Raw genomic sequence first — 19,773 nt, 5'->3', positions numbered from 1 at the left:
ATACCAAAATGTGATGATAGATAATTAAAAATTATTTATAAACTTATTATTTAATATCACATTAAATAGATTTTATCAGTTCTGCTGGCGAGCAGCTGAGATTTTAACACACTGGCCACACCGACTAGTGTGTATAGTGAGATTTTAACTGAACGTCGTGACTCGTATCAAAATAGAAAATAAATTTGAAAATACATGATTGGAGGCAATTTTAAGCTAATATTTTTTTAAAATTTTACATAAAAATGAATTTTACAAAAAAATACTCTCAGATAAGTAGATATTTTTTTAAAATAAAGGCTCTAGATAAGAATTATACGGAGTAATATACTATTAATTTTATCATTTACTCCGTATAGAATTACTCCGCATAGAATTTGTTTTGGGCATGTCTTTTTCGATCGGCAACACTGGAAGGTAATAGCACCCCACTCTCTCTCTCTCTCTCTCTCGTCTTCAACGTTCATATCAAGGTAAATTTAATTAACTGTGCTGTATTTCTCTTCAAAGAGCAACTATTTGATCTTTCTTTTGTGTGATCTTATCATTATTGTACCCACTATTTGATCTTTCTTCTCTGCAATAAAGAATCCCTCACACCTCTTCTTCAAATGTCAATTTTTCAAAAATAGAAAACAACGCAAGAGTTTTACTTCAAATGTCGATGCTTGCTTTATAGAAATGCAGGGCTTAAACTTAAAGTATGGAAACAAATGTTTTCTAGAGCATTCTTATTGATTTGATTAAATGTATTTTTAAAATTCGATCTCTATATTTAGTGAATCAATTATGATTCTTTATATTTGATCAATTATTATAGTAAAATATGTCTAATTTAATGTGGAGTTTTTTTATTGAAATTATTTAAATTTTAACTATCTTTTAATTTTAATCAAGTCAATAAGAATGCTCTAAGAATCCCTTGCAACCAATTGTGCTTGTCTTTTGCAAGTGGGGAAGAAACCCAGAAATGAATCTGGCCAAATTGGCAGCATTGTCATCACCTTTTGCGAGTGTTGGAGTCTGAGAGAGAGCCATGTAAGGAAGAGGAAGATGGATAGAAGATAAGAAAAGGCAAGGCAGGGGGATTCTTTAGAGTATTAGTAGTAGATTGATAATTCTATTTTTTAAATTTTAATTAATATGTAATTTTTTTTGTATTTTTAACTAATCATTTAAAATTTGAAATCTATATTAGATTAGTCATCACACTTTTTATAACGATAAAATATTATTATTTTTTATTATTTATATTTTTTTATTATTTTTTATTTTATTTTCATAATTTTCAATAACCTCTAACAAATTACATTTATTTTTATTTTCACAATCTAAAAATTTATAATATAATAATCTCATATTTATATAGATAGTAAAATCTCATATAAATAAAAATTTCATATCTATAATATAATAATTTTAAAAAATACTTTTAGATATATTATAGTTCTTTTTATATTTGAAAAGAATAATAAATTTACTGTAACTTATAATTTAGATGAAAATAATTTAACTAATTTAATGTGGAGTATATATAAATGATATTTGTTAAATTTAAAGATAAAAATATATTTAACTAATCTAATGCCAATACTCTAAAGAAATATAGAATAAGAAAAGATAAAAAGAGTAAAATCACATAAATATATATATAAGTGAATAAAATTTTTCTTAAAGTAGGTCGGGACAAAAACAAGCGAAACCCAGGTTCTCCCCGTAACTCTGCAGACGACTATATTCTTTACACAGAGCGAGTTCACCGTTTGGCCTCCAATTTTTCTCCGTTCGATTTCTATTTTCGGAGGGCAAAGACGATGGTAATAGTGGGTCCTATTTGAATCTTTAAAATCAGATATGTTGAAGCTATTCGCGAGGATTGCTGGGTACTTCAGCAATCGGAATCTGGTTGGGGTGGACAAAGCGGGCAACCGGTACTTCACCAGAAAGGAAGAGATTGATGGTATCAGTAAGTGGGTCTCAATCTCAGCCCTTGTTTTTCTTGGATTGTCCTAGTATTTGCTTATTGTTATTCACTATGCATTTTCAGTTTTGCACCATGCTGTATCTTTGTATTCGTCAATTGTGTTGTCTTTGTGTTGAGTGAATGCTTCACTGGTTTCTTTGTTCTTTGATATGAAATACTGCAAATATTAAGAGCTTACATTTTGGTGGTGAAAGGGGGTCGTGGTTATATTTTAGGGAGTGCATGCTTATTGAAGATATGTGGATTTTTATATGATTTATGTGCATTTATTTTTTGCTATGTGTAAATCTTATGCTTTTAATTTATTTACGTGCTAGTGAAAGAGAAAAGATGGGTTGTGTTCTGGGGAGAGGAGGATTCAACTTGTATTCCAGGTGATTGGTTCTAGACTTCCTCTAAGTTCTAAATTGTTTCTTACTCTCTGCTTCAACATTATCCCAAAACTAACCATTTGGCATTTATTCCTTTGTTTGATGGTTTTGCTGGAACATCTGCTCAAATATAAGTTGTGGATATTGAGATACTAGGCAAGCTGAGGATAAAACAGTCCCCAGGTACTTGGGCTAAGACTTTGCATTGGTTAATAAAATTTTCCGACTACCCATCGAGAAAAAGGGACCCTGGCTTAGCAGTGAAACAGCACAAGCAGAAAGTATTGGGGGAGATTTTGTGAGCAGATGTAAGCAGATGCCTTTGTTTGATGGTATTGGGGGAGATTTTAGGCCCTATTTGGATACAGAGTTGGTTTCATCTTATCTCATATTATCATTACAATTTTTACAAATTTCCACATAAAATATAATAAATAGTTCAACTTTTTCAAATGTCAAAACTATAATAATATTAAAAAATAATATTTTATTCATTTCATCTAAAATCATTTCATCTTATCTCAGTATCCAAACCAACCCTTAATGTCACTAGATTTCCAAGTGAGTCTTTAGGTAATAGAAGAGGGTGGCCAGCAATGGTAGAGTTCTCTGATTGCATCTCTGAATTACACTTGGTTGATCTGCCACTAATTGGGGGTACTGTCATGTGGGCTAATAATCAGACATGGTAGATCGTTGATTCGTTTCTTATCTCCAGAATGGGAAAGCCACTTTCCGGATGTTTGGCAAAAGCGATTCTCGTATTGGTTTGGATCGTTGGCCTATGCTTGATTGTGGTGGTCTCCGTAGAGGCTGATGGTATTTCAAGCAAGGTTTTGAATTTCGTTCCGTACCGGCCGGTACGGCCGAAATTTTTCGTACCAGCCGTCCGGCCGGTACAGGAACTATATACATTTCATACCGGCCAAAATATTGGCCGTACTAGCCTGTACCGGACGTACCGGCCTAAATTTCGGCCTGTACCGGCCTCAATTTCAGCCGGTACCGGCCGATATTTCGGCCAGTGTTTTTTTTTTTTTTCATTTTTTCAAACTATAAGTTTTTTTTTAACCCTCAATTCAGACTAGATTATTTATAATATATATATGTATTTATATATAATTTATTTATATATAGACTATTATTTTGAAATATAATTTTTATATATAATTTATTTATATATCGACCATTCCGAAATGTTATCTCGAAATGCTATCCCGAAACGGTATCGGTATCGAAATATTTCGTCCCAGTGCCTTGACCGGTACTGCGTCCGGTACGGTATTCAAAACATTGATTTCAAGTTTGAATAGATGTGGCTGAAATCTGAAGGTTTTGTAGAATGGATAAGACAGTGGTGGTCCTCGTGCCAGATACAGGGTACCCCTAGCTTCGTTCTCACAGAGAAATTGAATGTCTTAAAAAGAGATTTTAAGTTGTGGAACACACAATCTTTCGGAGACATAGGGGAGAACAAGAAAAGCAAGTTGAGGGAGATCCAGGAAATAGAGAGACTCCAAGAGGCTAGATCTCTTACTCGGGAAGAACTAGCTCGGAAGGCGTTGTTGGGGGCGGAGCTTGAGAGGATTATCTTATTAGAAGAGACATCTTGGCGGCAAAAATCAAGAGTTTTGTGGTTAAGGGAAGGAAATTGAAGCACGAAGTTCATTAATAGTATTCCAAACTCTCGTGGGAGAAACAACAACATAGAGATGCTGAAAATTGATGGGGTGGAATGTAGGGAAGAACAGGTAATTCACGACCATGTAATTGGTTTCTATGAGCAACTACTAACTGAGCCGATGGGATGACGGCATTCCCTTGATGGTCTTGTGTTTGACACCATTGGACCGAGTGATGTCACTCGGATGGAAAGGGTTTTTAAGGAGGAGATTTTCGAAGTAGTTAGGAAAATGGGCAAAGACAAGGCTCCAGGGCTTGATGGGTTCTCTATGGGCTTCTTTCAAGAATGCTAGGATGTCGTCAAGAACGATCTTATGAAAGTGTTTCAGGAGCTTTTCGTGTTTGGAGAATTTGAGAGAAGTTTAAATACACTTTCATCACGTTGATCCCTAAGAAGGTGGGGGCTAATGAGGTTAAGGACTTTTGACCCATTAGCTTAGTGAATGGGGTTTACAAGATCATATCCAAAGTGTTTGTGAATCGACTTGAAGAGGTAGTGGGGAAGATCATTACCAAACCCCAAAATGCTTTTGTTAAAGGTAGGCAAATTCTAGATGCATTTCTTATTGCTAATGAATGTTTGGACAGTAGTTTGAAGGCTGACATTGCAAGGATGATTTGTAAGCTTGACATGGAGAAGACGTATGATTATGTTAACTGAGACTTTCTTCTCTACCTTCTTGGGAGGTGCGGTTTTGGTGAGCGGTGGCAGTTGTGGATCCGTTGGTGTATATCAACGGTGAAATTCTCTGTGTTAATAAATGGTAGTCCAACTGGTTTTTTCCATAGTTCGTGAGGCCTAAGACAAGGCGACCCGTTGTCGCCTTTGTTGTTTGTCTTTGTGATGGAGGGTTTAAGCATGATGATTTCGGCCTTGGTTAATAATGGCTTTGTGGATGGCTTTTTGATTGGAACCCCAGATAGATGAATCATTAATATATCTCATTTGTTATTTGCAGATGACACTTGTTTTTTGTAAGCTAAATCAAAATCAGGTTCAAGTTTTGAAGCCTTGCTTCTTTGCTTTGAAGTAGTATCCGGCTTGAAAGTGAACTTAAATAAATCAGGGATGGTTCTAATTGGTGAGGTTCCTAATATACGGCAACTGGCTCACATGTTGGGGTGTAAGATAGTCTCCCATCCTTTGACATACTTGGGTCTTCCGTTGGGATGGCTGCGAGGCATCCTCTTTATGGGAGACAGTGACTGAGAAGATAGAGAAGAGACTAGCGGGATGGAAGAGAATGTACTTATCGAAAGGTGGTAGGATTACCTTGATCAAGAGTACACTTTCTAACTTGCCAACTTAATTTTTTTTATCACTTTTCTCTATATCTACAAGTGTGGTATACCGAATTGAGAAACTCCAACGTGACTTCTTGTAGGGTGGTTTGGGGGAAGAGTTTAAATTCCATCTAGTGAAGTGAGGAACGGTATGTCGTCCTATCTCCCATGGCGGGTTGGGTATTAGAAATGTGAGGATTTTTAATCAGGTGCTACTTAGAAAATGGCTGTGGAGATATAATATGGAACCAAAAGCCCTATGGAAGGTAGTGATTGAGCACAAATATAGAGGCATATGGGGGGGATGGAGCACTAAAGAAGTTAGAGGAGCCTTTGGAGTAAGGTTGTGGAAACACATTAGAAGAGGATGGGGGGTTTTTACTCGACATACTCGACTCCAGTTGGGTGAAGGTTCTAGGATTAAATTCTGGAAAGATATTTGGTGTGGTGATACTTCCCTACAAGATTCATTCCCTTCACTATTCCAAATTGCTAGTGATAAAGATGCTGTAGTGGCGGATGTCATGGGGCTATTGGGTGGGCAATTCCATTGGGACATCAATTTTAGTGGAGCAGCACATGATTAGGAGATGAGCAGTTTTGTTGATTTTTACAACTTTTTGTACTCCGTTAATCCGAGCAATCATCAAGAAGATGAGTTGTGGTGCTCACCCGCTGAGAAAGATGTATTTTCGGTTTGCTTTTTCTATAAGGCTCTCACTCAAGAACCCAACATTCAATTTTCTTGGAGAAGACTTTGGAGACATAAGACGACCTCCAAAGCTGCATTCTTCATGTGGACCACATCTTTGGGCAATATACTCACAATAGATAACTTGAGGAAAATGAGGGTTATCATTGCAGATTTGTGTTGCATGTGTAGGGGAGGGGGAGAGTCGGTGGACCATCTCCTATTACATTGTGAGACAGCAAAGGTTTTGTGGAATGAGGTGATTGGTAGAGTAGAGCTGGCTTGGGTTATGCCGGAGACTATAGTGGCAGTGTTGGCCAGCTTGACAAATATAGGAGGCATGTAGCCGATTAAAGCGGTTTGAAAGGTGATCCTTATATGCCTCATGTGGTATTTGTGGCAAGAGCGCAATGTGAGGACGTTTGATGACAAAGAGAGATCGCTAGAGGAACTTATAACTTTATTTTACAGTACTCTATGTACCTGGGCCATTGCTGTTGATTTCAACGGCATGGACCTACATGACTTTCTTGTCTCTTTTGCGCCCTCTTAATTAGGGCATATAGGTGTTCTTGTATTTGTATCGGGCTTTACCTAATTCTTTGATCAATAAAATTTGTTTACTTATAAAAAAAAGGCACCTTGTGTGGATTTCTATTGTACAAGAAGTTACCTTTGTTTCTTTACATGATGGTTGATTACCATTTTCTTGCTGTAGTTGAATGGATATGCTGGCTTAATGGGCAGCGCAAAATAGCTCCAACACCTGAGGTAAATTAGAAAGTTTCTCTTAAATTTTCCTTTGTTTTCCCCTTCACCATTTGGGATGAAACCAACGGCGTCTTCAAGATTTCAGATCATTGAGTGGTTTGATTTAGATTATATATTGGTTACTTTTAGTTTTTTTTTTAAAAAAGAAAAATTTCTTAAAATTGCTTGTTGTGAAGGAAAATCATGGAGAGCGACTTTGTGTCATCTCTCTCTCTTTCTCTCTCTCAATTATCTGGAAAAGCAACCTACCGATGATTGCTTCTTCTGAGTGACCTCTATCTTTTCTGGCGACTTCGATTTCCAGCTTATCAGAGATTTTCTTTCTAAAAAAATTGTTTGCAAGTTGACTAAAGTTGTCAATGAATTGCATTCATTTCATTCTTTCGAGTGCCTCTCAAGAGTTTCTTATTTTTATAATACATGATCCTCACTAAAATTAATGTTACACCACAATGTCTAGGCCATGGAAGTGAAAAGAATGAGTTTACGGAACCTTGAATTCAATTATGTTGAAGTTTCTTAACATCGATCGATCAATCTGTAAAATTTTCTTCAGTGAACTGATAGCATCGTCTTTCTATAGTTTTCTTTGACAACACTAGGCGTTTTCTGAATTTTGATTGATCTGTTGACCGGTGAATCTTGTCCAATTTAACTTATTTAAAATTTGGCTTGATCAAATGTTTTGTAATGATCAAAACTGTATGAATTTTCTGCTCTAATTTTGGCTTGGGGGAGGGGAACATAGAGCTTTGTACCAAATTTCTGGTCGATTAAAAAAGTTTCTTGTGATTAGTAATCTAAAACTTGGATGCCCTTGCTGTGTTAGACACGTGAATAACTCTTGCTTAAAGAGACAGAATGTTGATCCCTCTACAGGAAATTTTGGAACTGGAAGCTAGGCGTGAACGAGTTCGGCAAAATGTTGCTCGTATGGGTTACTTCTGCTATCACTTGACTGTTCTCCTTTGTTTCTTGTGCTACTCTACCGCAAATTATCTCCTTTATATTTTGTGACCACATATTTTCTGGTTCATGGAATAAGCCATGTAGCTATTCTACAATGAACTTTTTGCCAAAATCAGTCTTGAATTGGTGACTTTCTTGAGTGTATCATTAAAAATTTAGAACCGGACGTGAACATCTGCAAATTTGAGAGTTTACTTTTTCTTGTTCTTTTATTGGAAGAATTTGGGTTATGTCTGAATTCTTTTAATTTTAGTGAATATCGATTATTTTCACCCTTTTACTTTTCACGCTTTAACTACCAACCGTTTTACATTTTGCACCCCAAATTACCAAAATTTTGATTGCAGCCTCTAACCATAAAATGACAAATAGCGCTCTTATTCAATTCTAGTCATTAACATGGATGAAAATAGTTAATGTGACACAAGCTTGATGGTTAGATTTTAATGGAGCGTGCAATGTTTCTGTTTTGAAAATTTGAGGTGCGTGTAAAACGCCTGGTAGATAGAGAATACAGAGTATATTTTTTAAGTTGGACTGCTGTACTATCACTTTTCAGCATTATACAAAGACCTTGATAGACGTTTTTATTTCACAAAGGTCTCAAGAAAGAAGAGGAGGAAAAGAGAGCCAAAGAAGGGAATGCTTGCAAAACCAGCATCAGTGGTCAGCCACTTACCTAAATATTTGATTGGTAATTGTATGGTGATATTGATTAATAACTGATGTATACACTCCAAATGTCTAGGTAAAGTTGGAGGTCCAGACTTGAAAAGTTTCATTCGGCAATTTCCAGATGCATCAGAAGGTATTGGAATCTTTCACAAATTGCACAAGTGATCATTTTCAATAAACACAGAAGGATTTAAAATGTGAATTGTGTCAAAAGTGACAGAAGTTATAAACATATTTTGTAAATTCAGTGATCTGTTTAAAGTTTAAACTAAGAGAAATATTATGAGATGAGAAATTATATTTGTAGTTATAGAGTGCGCAAGCGCGGCGCGGCGCACTCCTTTTGAAAAAAGAGTGGGCAGTGCTTGCACAGCCCATGACTGTATCTAGCATTACTCGAGATGAGATATAGATGGATTATCACATGCTGGGTTCTCACATGTATGTTTTATAGTTCTTACCCATTTGGACTAATGTTACAACAGTAGTCTGATGCATGTATGTAGGCAAGTTTGTTTGTATTATTAAGAAATGCGAAATGAACAGAGTCTGTACACAATTTCTGGGTCATTGTTAAGTTTTTTATATTATTAAGAAACAGGAACTAAATTTTATCTATGCTTTTGGTTCTCATGATATTTCCATTATGGTCATCGCTATCAAAGGTGGCAAAGTCAAGGAAGCTTCTGATGCAATGGATGGCACGAGGTGGGTTAGCCCAAATTTTTATTTATAATATACCAAGATAAAGTAACAGTAAAGCTGCAATTTTTCAAAGCTTGGAGCATTTAATGTAATGCGGTGAGTGTGTTTTAAACAATTTTCCTGTTTCTTTGATTCATTTTCTCACACAATATGTTTCGCTTACAGGAACTCTAAAGAGAGGGCGACGGAGAAAGCAGAAACAGAGCCAGAGTAAGTTCACCAAACTTGGGCCCTAATACTTTGGAAGTTGGAACTGTCAAGACCTTGGAGCCATGAAATAACAATGAGATGGAACTGCTGTCGATGTCCCTTTTTCTGTCAATAAAAATAGCCAACACACAACTAAGAACTAAGTGCCACTTCATTGGACATGTCATATCAAAGGAGGAGGAGGAGGAGGATCGGGGGCGGTTGGAGATGGGGTTTCATTTGCCGTTTTATTTGTGGTGCAACGAACTAATGGTTCTTCTTCATTTTTAAACCTTATTCTCAGGTCTTCGGAACCTACTGGATCTGGCGCGTCGTTTAGGCCAGGGACATGGCAACCTCCATCATGAATGATGATCTCATGTTCAGGGCTCGCCAACACAAAATTGCGTGGTCCAAGCCATAATACTTTTGTTCCATGGAGTTAATGTTTTTGGCACACTGCTCCATCTATGTTCTTTAAATCAGTCTTCTCTAAAATTTAGGTAGTTTTTGTGTGCAACACTGCTAGTGAAATTATGCTTTGAATTTCTCTCTTCAACATTCAAATGAGTATGTTTTCCCCCAACCAGAAATTACAGTTTATTGAGCGTTACTAAAGTTCCTTGCCAGATGTGATTCTTTCTGCAGATATGTTGGAGAATAGTAATAAAGAACTTTTTCCCTTTTTCTTCGATGTGCAGAGATAAACTGTGTAACTGTGTATGCTTCTTGACGAGTTCTTGCTGGAGGACTGTCCGAGTTCCTGATAGCCCGGATGCCGTGCTCATTCACAAAATTTTATTTTATTTTATTTTTTTGAGAAATTTAGATGATTACTAAACATTGAATTAAAGTAAAAATTATTGTTAAAAAAATTATTTTTTATGTGAGTTTTAGATTTATTTATTTATTTAAAATGAGTGTGCACGACTTGCATATTTTATAATTGTAAATATCATTTTTTTTAAATTAAAACATTTTTATATATTTTCAAAAAATTAATTTATTTACATCACCAAATAGCAAGATATTTATGAATAAAAAGAAAAATAAATGTTAGATTAAATTATAATTTAATTTAATTTTTTTTTATAAATTAAAATAGTTTCATACGATCTTACATATGGTTTTTTATCATTAATAAACTTTTCTAAACAGAAGGCCACCAACTTCGAGGGTACCCCACGGCCCAATCCATCACCCATCCACTACAATCCAACGGCCAAGATAATACCAATCCACAAGGTTCGTTCGCGTATTTACACGAATGCCACTATGCCAGAAGCCTCTACTACATGGTAAATAGAAGATAGAAACTAGAAACTAGAAACTAGAAAAAGAAGACGCAGAAACAGATTACCCCACCGTTTTTTGCTTGCAGAGCTTTCATCTGCGTCTCTCTCTCTCTCTCTCTCTCTCTCTCTCTCTCTCTTTTTATATTGATATTGAAGCCATGTGTATAGCCACCTCAATGAAGTCATCGTCTTCTTGTTCGTTCGCTGCTCCTCGAGTCCGCTTCTCCTCGACTCTCTCCAGGCTATCTTCGACGACGGCCTCGGCTTCTTTCTTCTCGAGAGCGTCCGTTTCGCTCGCCAATCATAAGCATAGGTCTCTGAGCTTCAATTCGGCGCTTCGCTTGTTGCGATTCTCGGCGCCGCGGCTAAGCCACGGTCTCATCAACTGCACGTCCCCTCTCAGCCTCCGGTCGGAGGCCCGAGTCGCCGCTACTGTTATCGAACGCCTCGAGCGAAAACTCTCCACTTCGGGTCTTGTTCTCTTGCTCTAAATTATATATGCAATAAAGACACACTGATGTTTATGCATGCATGTTGTTGTATGTGTGCGTTCCGGGGAAATGGTTGAAACTTTCAATGGTTACAATTTTGAATTTTGGATCATCTTTGATTACTGAGGAAATGGAAATGATCATTTTAGTACGCGACGGTCAGTGATTTCGCGACCTTGTGCTAGTCTGGTATGACTGTTGACTTGGTTGGTTTAATTTCTTTTGGTATAAGTCGATGGTTTTATGATTTTTTTTAGCCATTGATGTTCGAGTATTTCTGAGCTGTAAAAAATTTATCTGGTTTGTTGCTTGTAAACTGTGGAAAAAGATCAGAGTCGTAAATGGTTGAAAAGTGAAACCTGTGTGTTTATTGGTTGATGTCTTGGTTTTTTTTTTTTTAGCTATTCTTTTGTAGGATTTGTAAATGACATTGCATTCTGGTTTTGTACGTAGACACAGGCGGAAAGAAAATAAATTAATGTTCCACATTGTTTCTATGTGTCTGAAAACAGAGAGATATGGAATGATAAAGTGAAGCTTCATAGAAAGCAGTGTGTATTTAAGCTTGGTAGGATGTTTGTTTTGGTTCGGTAAATTCACTTGATGCCTGTCATTGCGATGGATTAAGAATTTCTATGTATATTTTTTTTAGCCAATCATTTTTTCCCCATTCAATCTGTTCAGCTTCTGAACATGCTTTCAAGGAAATATTGACCGGTCTTCCCAAGCCTGGAGGTGGAGAGTTTGGAAAATTCTATAGTTTGCCTTCTCTGAATGATCCGAAAATTGGTATGCAATGGTCGACCTTGCTTGCATGCGGGATGCTATGAAGGAGATAGGCAGTGATCCTAACAAGATTGATCCATTGGTTTGTAAACTTCCCGCATATGCTTTTGTTGCAAAACAGAGTAATTCTTGTTTTTGTTTGTAGTCATAAATGACGATATTACACAGAACATCTAACTTTTTATATGCATTCCAGAATTACGGTACATTTTGAGTGTTGGTTTTTTCATTACGCATTATCCATCTTATATGAGTCATCTAGGGAAGTTTATTTCGTATGTCTCAACAATGTGCATTCAAATCTAGGTTCCAGTAGATCTGGTTGTTGATCACTCTGTTCAAGTTGATGTGGCTAGATCAGAAAATGCAGTACAGGCTAATATGGAGCTGGAGTTTCAGAGGAATAAGGAAAGATTTGCTTTTCTTAAGTGGGGATCATCTGCTTTCCATAACATGCTTGTTGTTCCTCCTGGTTCTGGAATTGTTCACCAGGTAAGGAATTTGACATAATATTTTGTAAGAATCCTCGTTTTAAAGCTTGGCGAGTTGGTAGGGTTGTGAGGTGTTTACCAAATGTGCACCATATTCTTTAGAGTGCAAAATTTGTGGTGCACCACCTTGCCTGCCTTTCAGCTCTTAGATAGGTCTTGCTTGCTGTTAAGCCAGTCACTTTGCTTATCAAATTGATGGATTTGGAACCGCTTTTCTGATGAAGTTTAGGTTAATCTGGAATACCTTGGAAGGGTTGTTTTTAACACCGATGGCATTCTCTACCCTGATAGCGTAGTCGGTACTGATTCCCACCCAACTATGATTGATGGGTTGGGTGTTGCAGGCTGGGGAGTTGGAGGAATAGAAGCTGAGGCAGCAATGCTTGGCCAGGTAAAGTGTACTAAATTAACAAGGCATTCCTTCTGTCTTGAAGCAAACTGTTATGCAATCTAGTAATCTACTTGACAGTACAGAAAAGCATTGACGTGGCATGTTCTTATTTTCTATGAAATGCATTCCATGGTGGATGCTAAAGAAGAACTTTATCGTGCAAATATGTCAAGATTCTCATACTGGATGCCATTGTTCCTTGTTCATACTGTGACCTTTCTAATATTTAATGCTCAGACTGCGAAGTGCATCCTGACACATATTTGTTTTCTTTTTACAGAACGGGTCATATACATTGGGCTATCCATGCTTTTCTTTTCGTTTCTTTGTTTCCCTATTATTATACTGGACATTGTTGTTGGATCCTCTTGAACATGTCTGGGAAGAAAAAACATGTGGCTCCTCATTCGGGTGTTACTTTTGGGCACTTTTTTGTTGGTGGAGATGATTAACCCATTCAATCAACTGTAAAAGAAAAAAGATGCCTACACTTTACTGTTTGTGTTAATCTGGAAATACACAACCTTCTCCCACAGTCATGACAATCTTTAATTGACACACACTCACTTTCATTCTTTGGCTAAGATGTGTGCATAATTGGCTCCGTGTTACCTTGTACTATTTGCAAATTTGACAGCCAATGAGTATGGTGTTGCCTGGTGTTGTTGGATTCAAGTTATCGGGGAAACTGCATAATGGTGTTACCGCTACCGACTTAGTTTTAACTTTGACCCAAATGTTGAGGAAGCATGGTGTTGTTGGCAAGTTTGTCGAGTTTTATGGTAAGCTAATGCCTCTGGACTACAAAATTTTAAATTTCAATGATTGAACTTCATATCTGTAGACTTTAGAAATTACAGTCATTGGGCATTACTTCTCTAGTGTGTATATAGATGTAACTCGTTTCCATATGCATACAGGTGAGGGTATGGGTGAATTATCACTGGCTGACAGGGCCACTATTGCTAACATGTCTCCTGAATATGGGGCAATTATTGTGGAAGGAAATTATTAACATTAGATATGGTGTCGCTAGGGGTGGTTGGTGTTCCAACAAAGTGAGAGGGGGATATGGTGTGGGTTTATGGAAGTTTATAAGGAAGGGGTGGCCATGCTTTGCAAATAAAATCCGTTTTGTAGTTGGAGAGGGCAATCGAATAAGTTTTTGGCGGGACATGTGGTGTGGAGATCAAGCTTTGGAAATGGATTTTCCGGCTCTATATCGTATTACAGTTAACAGAGAGGTGTCAGTGGCGGATGTGCGACTATTTTCTCATGGCTTGTATCAATGGAACATTCTCTTTAGTAGGAATTTTCATGACTGGGAATTATCTATTGTTGCAGAATTTTTCAGCTTACTATATTGTATGGGGACCCCTATAGCCCAGCAAGATCGATTGAAGTGGAGGGCTAATAATCACAAGTTATGCACAGTGAAGGCGTATTATAACATCTTGATAACACAAGATCATACTCCGTTTCCCTGGAAGAATGTTTGGAGGTCTCGTGTGCCTTCTAAAGTAACATTTTTTGTTTGGAGTGCCGCCCTTGGGAAGATCTTGACCACGGACAATTTGAGGAAGAGAGGATGTGTAATCATCGATTGGTGCTACATGTGTAAAAAGAATGGAGAATCGGTGGACCATCTCTTACTACACTGTGAGGTAACAAGGGTGTTGTGGGATGAGATCTTTCAAAGGGTTGAGGTTGCTTGGGTTATGCCTATGAGGGTGGTGGATCTATTGGGTTGTTGGAAGAAGATGCAAGGCTGTCATCAAGTGGCAGCGGTGTGGAAGATGATTTCGTTGTGCATCATGTGGTGTATTTGGATGGAAATGAATGCGCGCTGCTTTGAAGATAAGGAACACACATTGGCTGAGTTGAAGAATTTTCTATTCCACACTTTATTGTCTTGGCTTTCCACTATTGTATTACAGGGGGCAATGTTCGTGATTTCTTGTCTTTAAATTATGTCATGTAGATTGTATTTAGATGTTCTACTGTATACATCATGTGTACATGAGCTATGTCTATTTTATTCATATATATAATATTTATCTCTTACTTATAAAAAAAATATATATGGGGCAACCATGGGCTTTTTCCCTGTAGATCATGTCACATTGGATTATCTCAAATTAACAGGAAGAAGTGATGAGACTGTGAGATCTTTCTTTTTTCTTGTTTAGTTTAGTTTTTTTTTTTTTTTTTATATATATTAAATTCTCTTTGGAGGGAAGAGGTGCTAAAACCGTTGCTCAAATGATGGAATATTATTTGGTATGACCATTATTTTCCTTTTATAGGTGTCAATGATAGAATCATATTTGCGTGCAAACAAAATGTTTCTTGACTACAACGAGGTATGGTCCCTTGCTTCAGGTCAAATTCATTAAAAGATAGTGAATTAAGATGAAAGTCATAGATCTGAGGCCATGGATACTATTTTTTGTGATCTAGCCTCAACAAGAAAGAGTATACACATCTTATCTGCAGTTGGACTTGGCAGATGTTGAACCCTGTGTTTCAGGACCTAAGCGGTATGCTCTATTCAATGGTCTCTTTCTTTTTTCCTCCCTTTTAATTTATATTTATATTTTATTCTTTAATCCATGATTTGCTACTTGTTAACCTTAATAGGCCTCATGATTGAGTCCCATTGAAAGAGATGAAGGCTGATTGGCATGCATGTCTTGATAAATAAGTTGGATTTAAGGTGAGTGCAAGTAAACCTGATCATGTGCTGAGCCAGGCCGGGCTTTGTTCTGCCTGGGCTTTATAAATGTGAGAGTAAAATATTGAGGCCCGTGCCTAGCCCACTCCAGCCTAGAGGTCAGCCCTTATTTTTCAGGCTATATCCTACTTAAAATTAACTCTTAACTTGTTCTATTTTCAGAAAATCACTTGGACCACTAATTAGGATAATTCTAGGATATACATATACGAACAAAATTAGTCAAGAAATGCAAAATGTGTAATAGCTATACAAACTGCTCATTTCATTCAAGTTATCCCCTGAACTGTGTATGACATCATGACAGTGGTGGAACAAAAAATGTCAGACTCTCTGGTTTTGTGTGTGCGTGCATGTGTTTTGATTGATTATTTCTTATGTGTTTATATGTGATCTTTCTGTTCCTTTCAGGGTTTTGGTGTACTAAAGGAAGAACAGGATAAGGTCACAACATTTCCAGGTTAACCAGCTGAACTTAAGCATGGCAGTGTGGTCATTGCAGCTATTACAAGTTGTACAAACACATCAAACCCTAATGTCATGCTTGGCGCTGGTCTAGTTGCAAAGAAAGCCTGTGAATTGGGTTTGCAAGTCTGTTTTGGAACTGAATTGCACTTTCTATTACTTATGTGGCAGGTATATTTTTTGACGAGCAATTAAAATATTTACGAACCAGGTTAAGCCATGGATTAAAACAAGTCTTGCTCCTGGTTCTGGAGTTGTTACGAAATATCTGCACCCGAGGTGTGCCATTAATGTCCAGTCTGTCTCTTGATTGCCTAATCACTGTACTCGACTTAACTCAATTGAGCCTTATCTTTTGAGTGCCTAATTTCTTTCATAAAGAAGTATCATTTCTTCCTGCCCGTGCTTGTAGTGGTCTGCAGAAGTACTTGAACGAGCTGGGATTTCATATCGTTGGGTATGGATGTACCACATGTATTGGGAATTCTGGGGAACTTGATGAATCGGTGGCTTCTGCAATTTCAGAGAACGGTATTACTGGAACTTTTATTTTCATTACTTCTCAGAAATATGAATAAATGAAAATTTTATACTTGTTTTGTGTTAGAACTTTAGAATTTGGTTTTATTAGAGCCTTTCAACTATCCAGGTTGAAAGCTTTTTGGATATATTTTAGTCAGATGTCACAGCTGGTCACTTCATGACCAATATTGACTGCAAAGATTGGCCATCTGCCATTTTTATGAACTTCTACCATAGTTCTTGTTAGCATTTTGAATTATGCTTCTCTTTTACCTTGTTCAGTCATAAGCTCTGACTTGGATTGCTTTTTATTAGTCTCTAATTTGAAGTTGTAAAAATTCTATTTTGCTTTCAGGTCTTTAAACTTTATTAGGTTTCCAATCTACTTCATTTCTCTCTTCTATGTAAGTTCCTTCATTTACCTTTGCAGACATTATTGCTGCTGCTGTTCTTTCTGGAAACAGAAACTTTGAAGGCCATGTTCATCCGTTAACCAGAGCTAACTATCTTGCTTCACCTCCCTTGGTTGTTGCCTATGCACTTGCCGGCACGGTATACGGATAAATTTAGAAGACATTTGGATTCGAAGATGACTTGAGATGACTTGAGATGGATTGTGAATAATAATGAGATGAGTTGTGAATAGTAGTGAGATTTGTGAGTTAAGGTTGCTGAATAGTAATGAATAGTAGTGAGATGAGTTGAGATGAGCTGAGATCTCTTTCGAATCCAAACGTCTCCTTAACTGATAATAGACTTTTTTTTTACTTGTTTTTTCATTCCTGTTCTGAAGGAAGCTCCCTTTTATTGTTATCAAGATATCTTGCAACTGTTCGACAAAACTTTTCTGCAGTGTCATTATGCATATGAAATTATGAATGCCTATGTTCACTTAAAACTATCTGCTCCTTTAAAGATTGTTTTACATTCTGATACTGTTTCTACTCCTGTCTCTTCCAGCATGCCCCCTTAACATCCCAACCCTTGCACACACCCACCCTACCAGGAAAAAACTTTTTTCATGTATAGCTATTCAATCTCAATTATCGCATCCTTTTGATAATTTCAGGTTGACATTGACTTTGATAAAGAGCCAATTGGAACTGGGAAGAACGGAAAGAGTGTATACTTCAAAGATATCTGGCCCAGTAATGAAGAAATCGCAGAGGCAGATAACATTAAACTTTGATATTTTAATTTTATAGAAAGTAGTTATGGTCAAAATTATCTAATAATTTTTTATAAGTAAAATTACCCAATAATTTCATCCCAATGAATGTCAAATGTATTTCTTTATAGGTTGTCCAATCTAGTGTGTTGCCTGGTATGTTCAAGAACACTTATGAGGCCATCACAAAGGGCAACCCCATGTGGAATCAGCTGTCAATCCCTTCAACTCTTTATGCTTGGGATCCAAATTCAACCTACATTCATGAGCCACCATATTTCAAGGACATGCCTAAGGAACCACCTGGTCCTCATGGAGTAAACAAGCCTACTGCTTGCTCAAGTTTGGTGACAGTATAACCACTGATCATATATCTCCAGCAGGGGCTATCCACAAGGATAGTCCAGCTGCAAAGTATCTCCTTGAGCGTGGAGTTGCTCCCAAGGACTTCAATTCCTATGGTAGTCTGCGTGGCAATGATGAGGTACCTTCGCCAATATTCGTCTTGTCAACAAGCTCTTGAATGCAGAAGTGGGCCCAAAGACAATTCACATCCCGACTGGAGAGAAGCTTTATGTGTATGATGTAGCAATGGTGAGTCTCATTATATCGGCTTTTTTTTATCTTGTATTCTATCAAATTGATACCTGCTTGTGTGCATAAACTAATATACTTGGATTTTTTGTTTGGTGAAAACTCTATGTAACTAAGTTAGCATGTCTTAAACAATAAATAAGATCACTAAAAAAGTTTCAATGTTAACATTTTGATCTTCAAAGTTTTGGTTAATTTTCAAACCTCGCAAACTTCGCTTGAGCATAGGGAGTGACTAGAACTATTTGTGCCAAGGTAAAAGGATATGAGTTGCGAAAACAAAAAAGCACGCATTACAAAAACTAGGACTGCTAAATTTGAATAAAATTAATAAAATTAATAATTTAATTGAATATACCATTTTCATATGATACTTTCAAATAAAATTAGAAATGTAATTGGATATCTTATTTTTTATTTATAAATTTAACTTGATAATATACATCATATGCTAATTGCACAAATGAGGAGTTGATGATGTGGCCTTATAGAACTTGTTATTTGGTAACAGTGGGGTAGTTGATGATGTAACTTCACGAGAGCAAGATTCTATGCTTTGAAAATTATATAGGTATATGGATGGTGAACATCCCTCGAGTGTAGCATGCCAGACACTGCACAAATATGTTAATTTCTCTCTTGAAACCATAAGCGTCACATTTGTAGAGGTACAAGGCTGCTGAGCAGGAGACAATTGTCTTAGCTGGAGAAGAGTATGGGAGTGGCAGCTCTCGAGATTGGGCTGCTAAGGGTCCAGCGTTACTGGTGAGTTCAAATTTGATGTTCCTCAATGTCTCTGCCAATAGTGTGCATTGATTTTGATCCATAATCTCTCTCTCCCTCACACACACACACACACTGACTACATATATACTCGGTCCCTTGTTAAGTAAAACTTATATATTAGGTTGTGAAAGCTGTGATAGCAAAGAGCTTTGAGAGAATTCATCGCAGCAATCTGGTTGGAATGGGGATCATTCCACTTTGTTTCAAACCTTGGGAGGATGGAGACACTCTAGGATTGACGGGTCGTGAGCGCTACACTATAGACCTTCCAAGCAAAATCAGCGACATAAGGCCAGGCCAGGATGTTACCGTGACAACTGACACCGGCAAATCGTTCATGTGCACTGTCCGCTTCGACACAGAGGTACTTGCTCAACACTTGCTGTTTTTGGATTATTGCCCCGCATGAGAGAAGGGATAAATGGAGTTGGTGTATGTGATAATAATTTTGGAGTGTTATTTGCTCATATGCGTTCAGTGTTTGAACGTAATAAAATTGTTTATGCAGGTGGAGTTGGCATATTTCGATCACGGGGGCATTCTTCATTATGTCATCCGAAACCTGATCAAACAGTAAACAATCAAACTTCTTTATCACTTATCTCGCACCTAGTGAGCTTCTTTCCATAGGAATTTCCAGAGGGGCGATGCCTATCCTCTCTAGACATCTGAATGATAATTGTTTATAACTTTCCCCCCTTTTTTACAGGCTTCGCAGCTAAGCTTAT

The 19,773-nt window shown here is 37.1% G+C and overlaps 1 protein-coding gene and 1 pseudogene across 4 annotated transcripts; both read left to right on the top strand.

Annotated features, from left to right (window-relative positions):
• Nucleotides 1-1,676: 1,676 nt before the first annotated feature.
• Nucleotides 1,677-10,140, top strand: LOC108984165. Of its 4 annotated transcripts, XR_004800848.1 has the most exons (11): nt 1,689-1,966; nt 2,302-2,358; nt 2,491-2,538; nt 6,732-6,784; nt 7,664-7,715; nt 8,354-8,419; nt 8,502-8,561; nt 9,094-9,136; nt 9,299-9,343; nt 9,627-9,825; nt 10,024-10,140. XR_004800848.1 is itself a non-coding variant. In XM_018956032.2 (10 exons), exons 1-10 carry the CDS (start codon nt 1,855-1,857, stop codon nt 9,688-9,690), a joined length of 600 nt encoding a protein of 199 aa, XP_018811577.1. In that variant the 5' UTR covers nt 1,689-1,854; the 3' UTR covers nt 9,691-10,007. The 4 variants fall into 4 exon arrangements, 3 of the variants coding, with proteins under 3 accessions (XP_018811585.1, XP_018811577.1, XP_018811593.1); XM_018956032.2 differs by lacking the exon at nt 10,024-10,140 and having other exon boundaries at nt 9,627-10,007; XM_018956040.2 differs by lacking the exons at nt 2,491-2,538; nt 10,024-10,140 and having other exon boundaries at nt 1,677-1,966; nt 9,627-10,007.
• Nucleotides 10,141-10,687: 547 nt separating this feature from the next.
• Nucleotides 10,688-19,751, top strand: LOC108984158 (annotated as a pseudogene).
• Nucleotides 19,752-19,773: the final 22 nt, after the last annotated feature.

This window comes from Juglans regia, chromosome 2 (assembly GCF_001411555.2).
Source record: "Juglans regia cultivar Chandler chromosome 2, Walnut 2.0, whole genome shotgun sequence".
NCBI lineage: Eukaryota > Viridiplantae > Streptophyta > Magnoliopsida > Fagales > Juglandaceae > Juglans > Juglans regia.
Note: the sequence above shows the minus strand (reverse complement) of the source record. Positions and strands in the feature narration are given on the sequence as shown.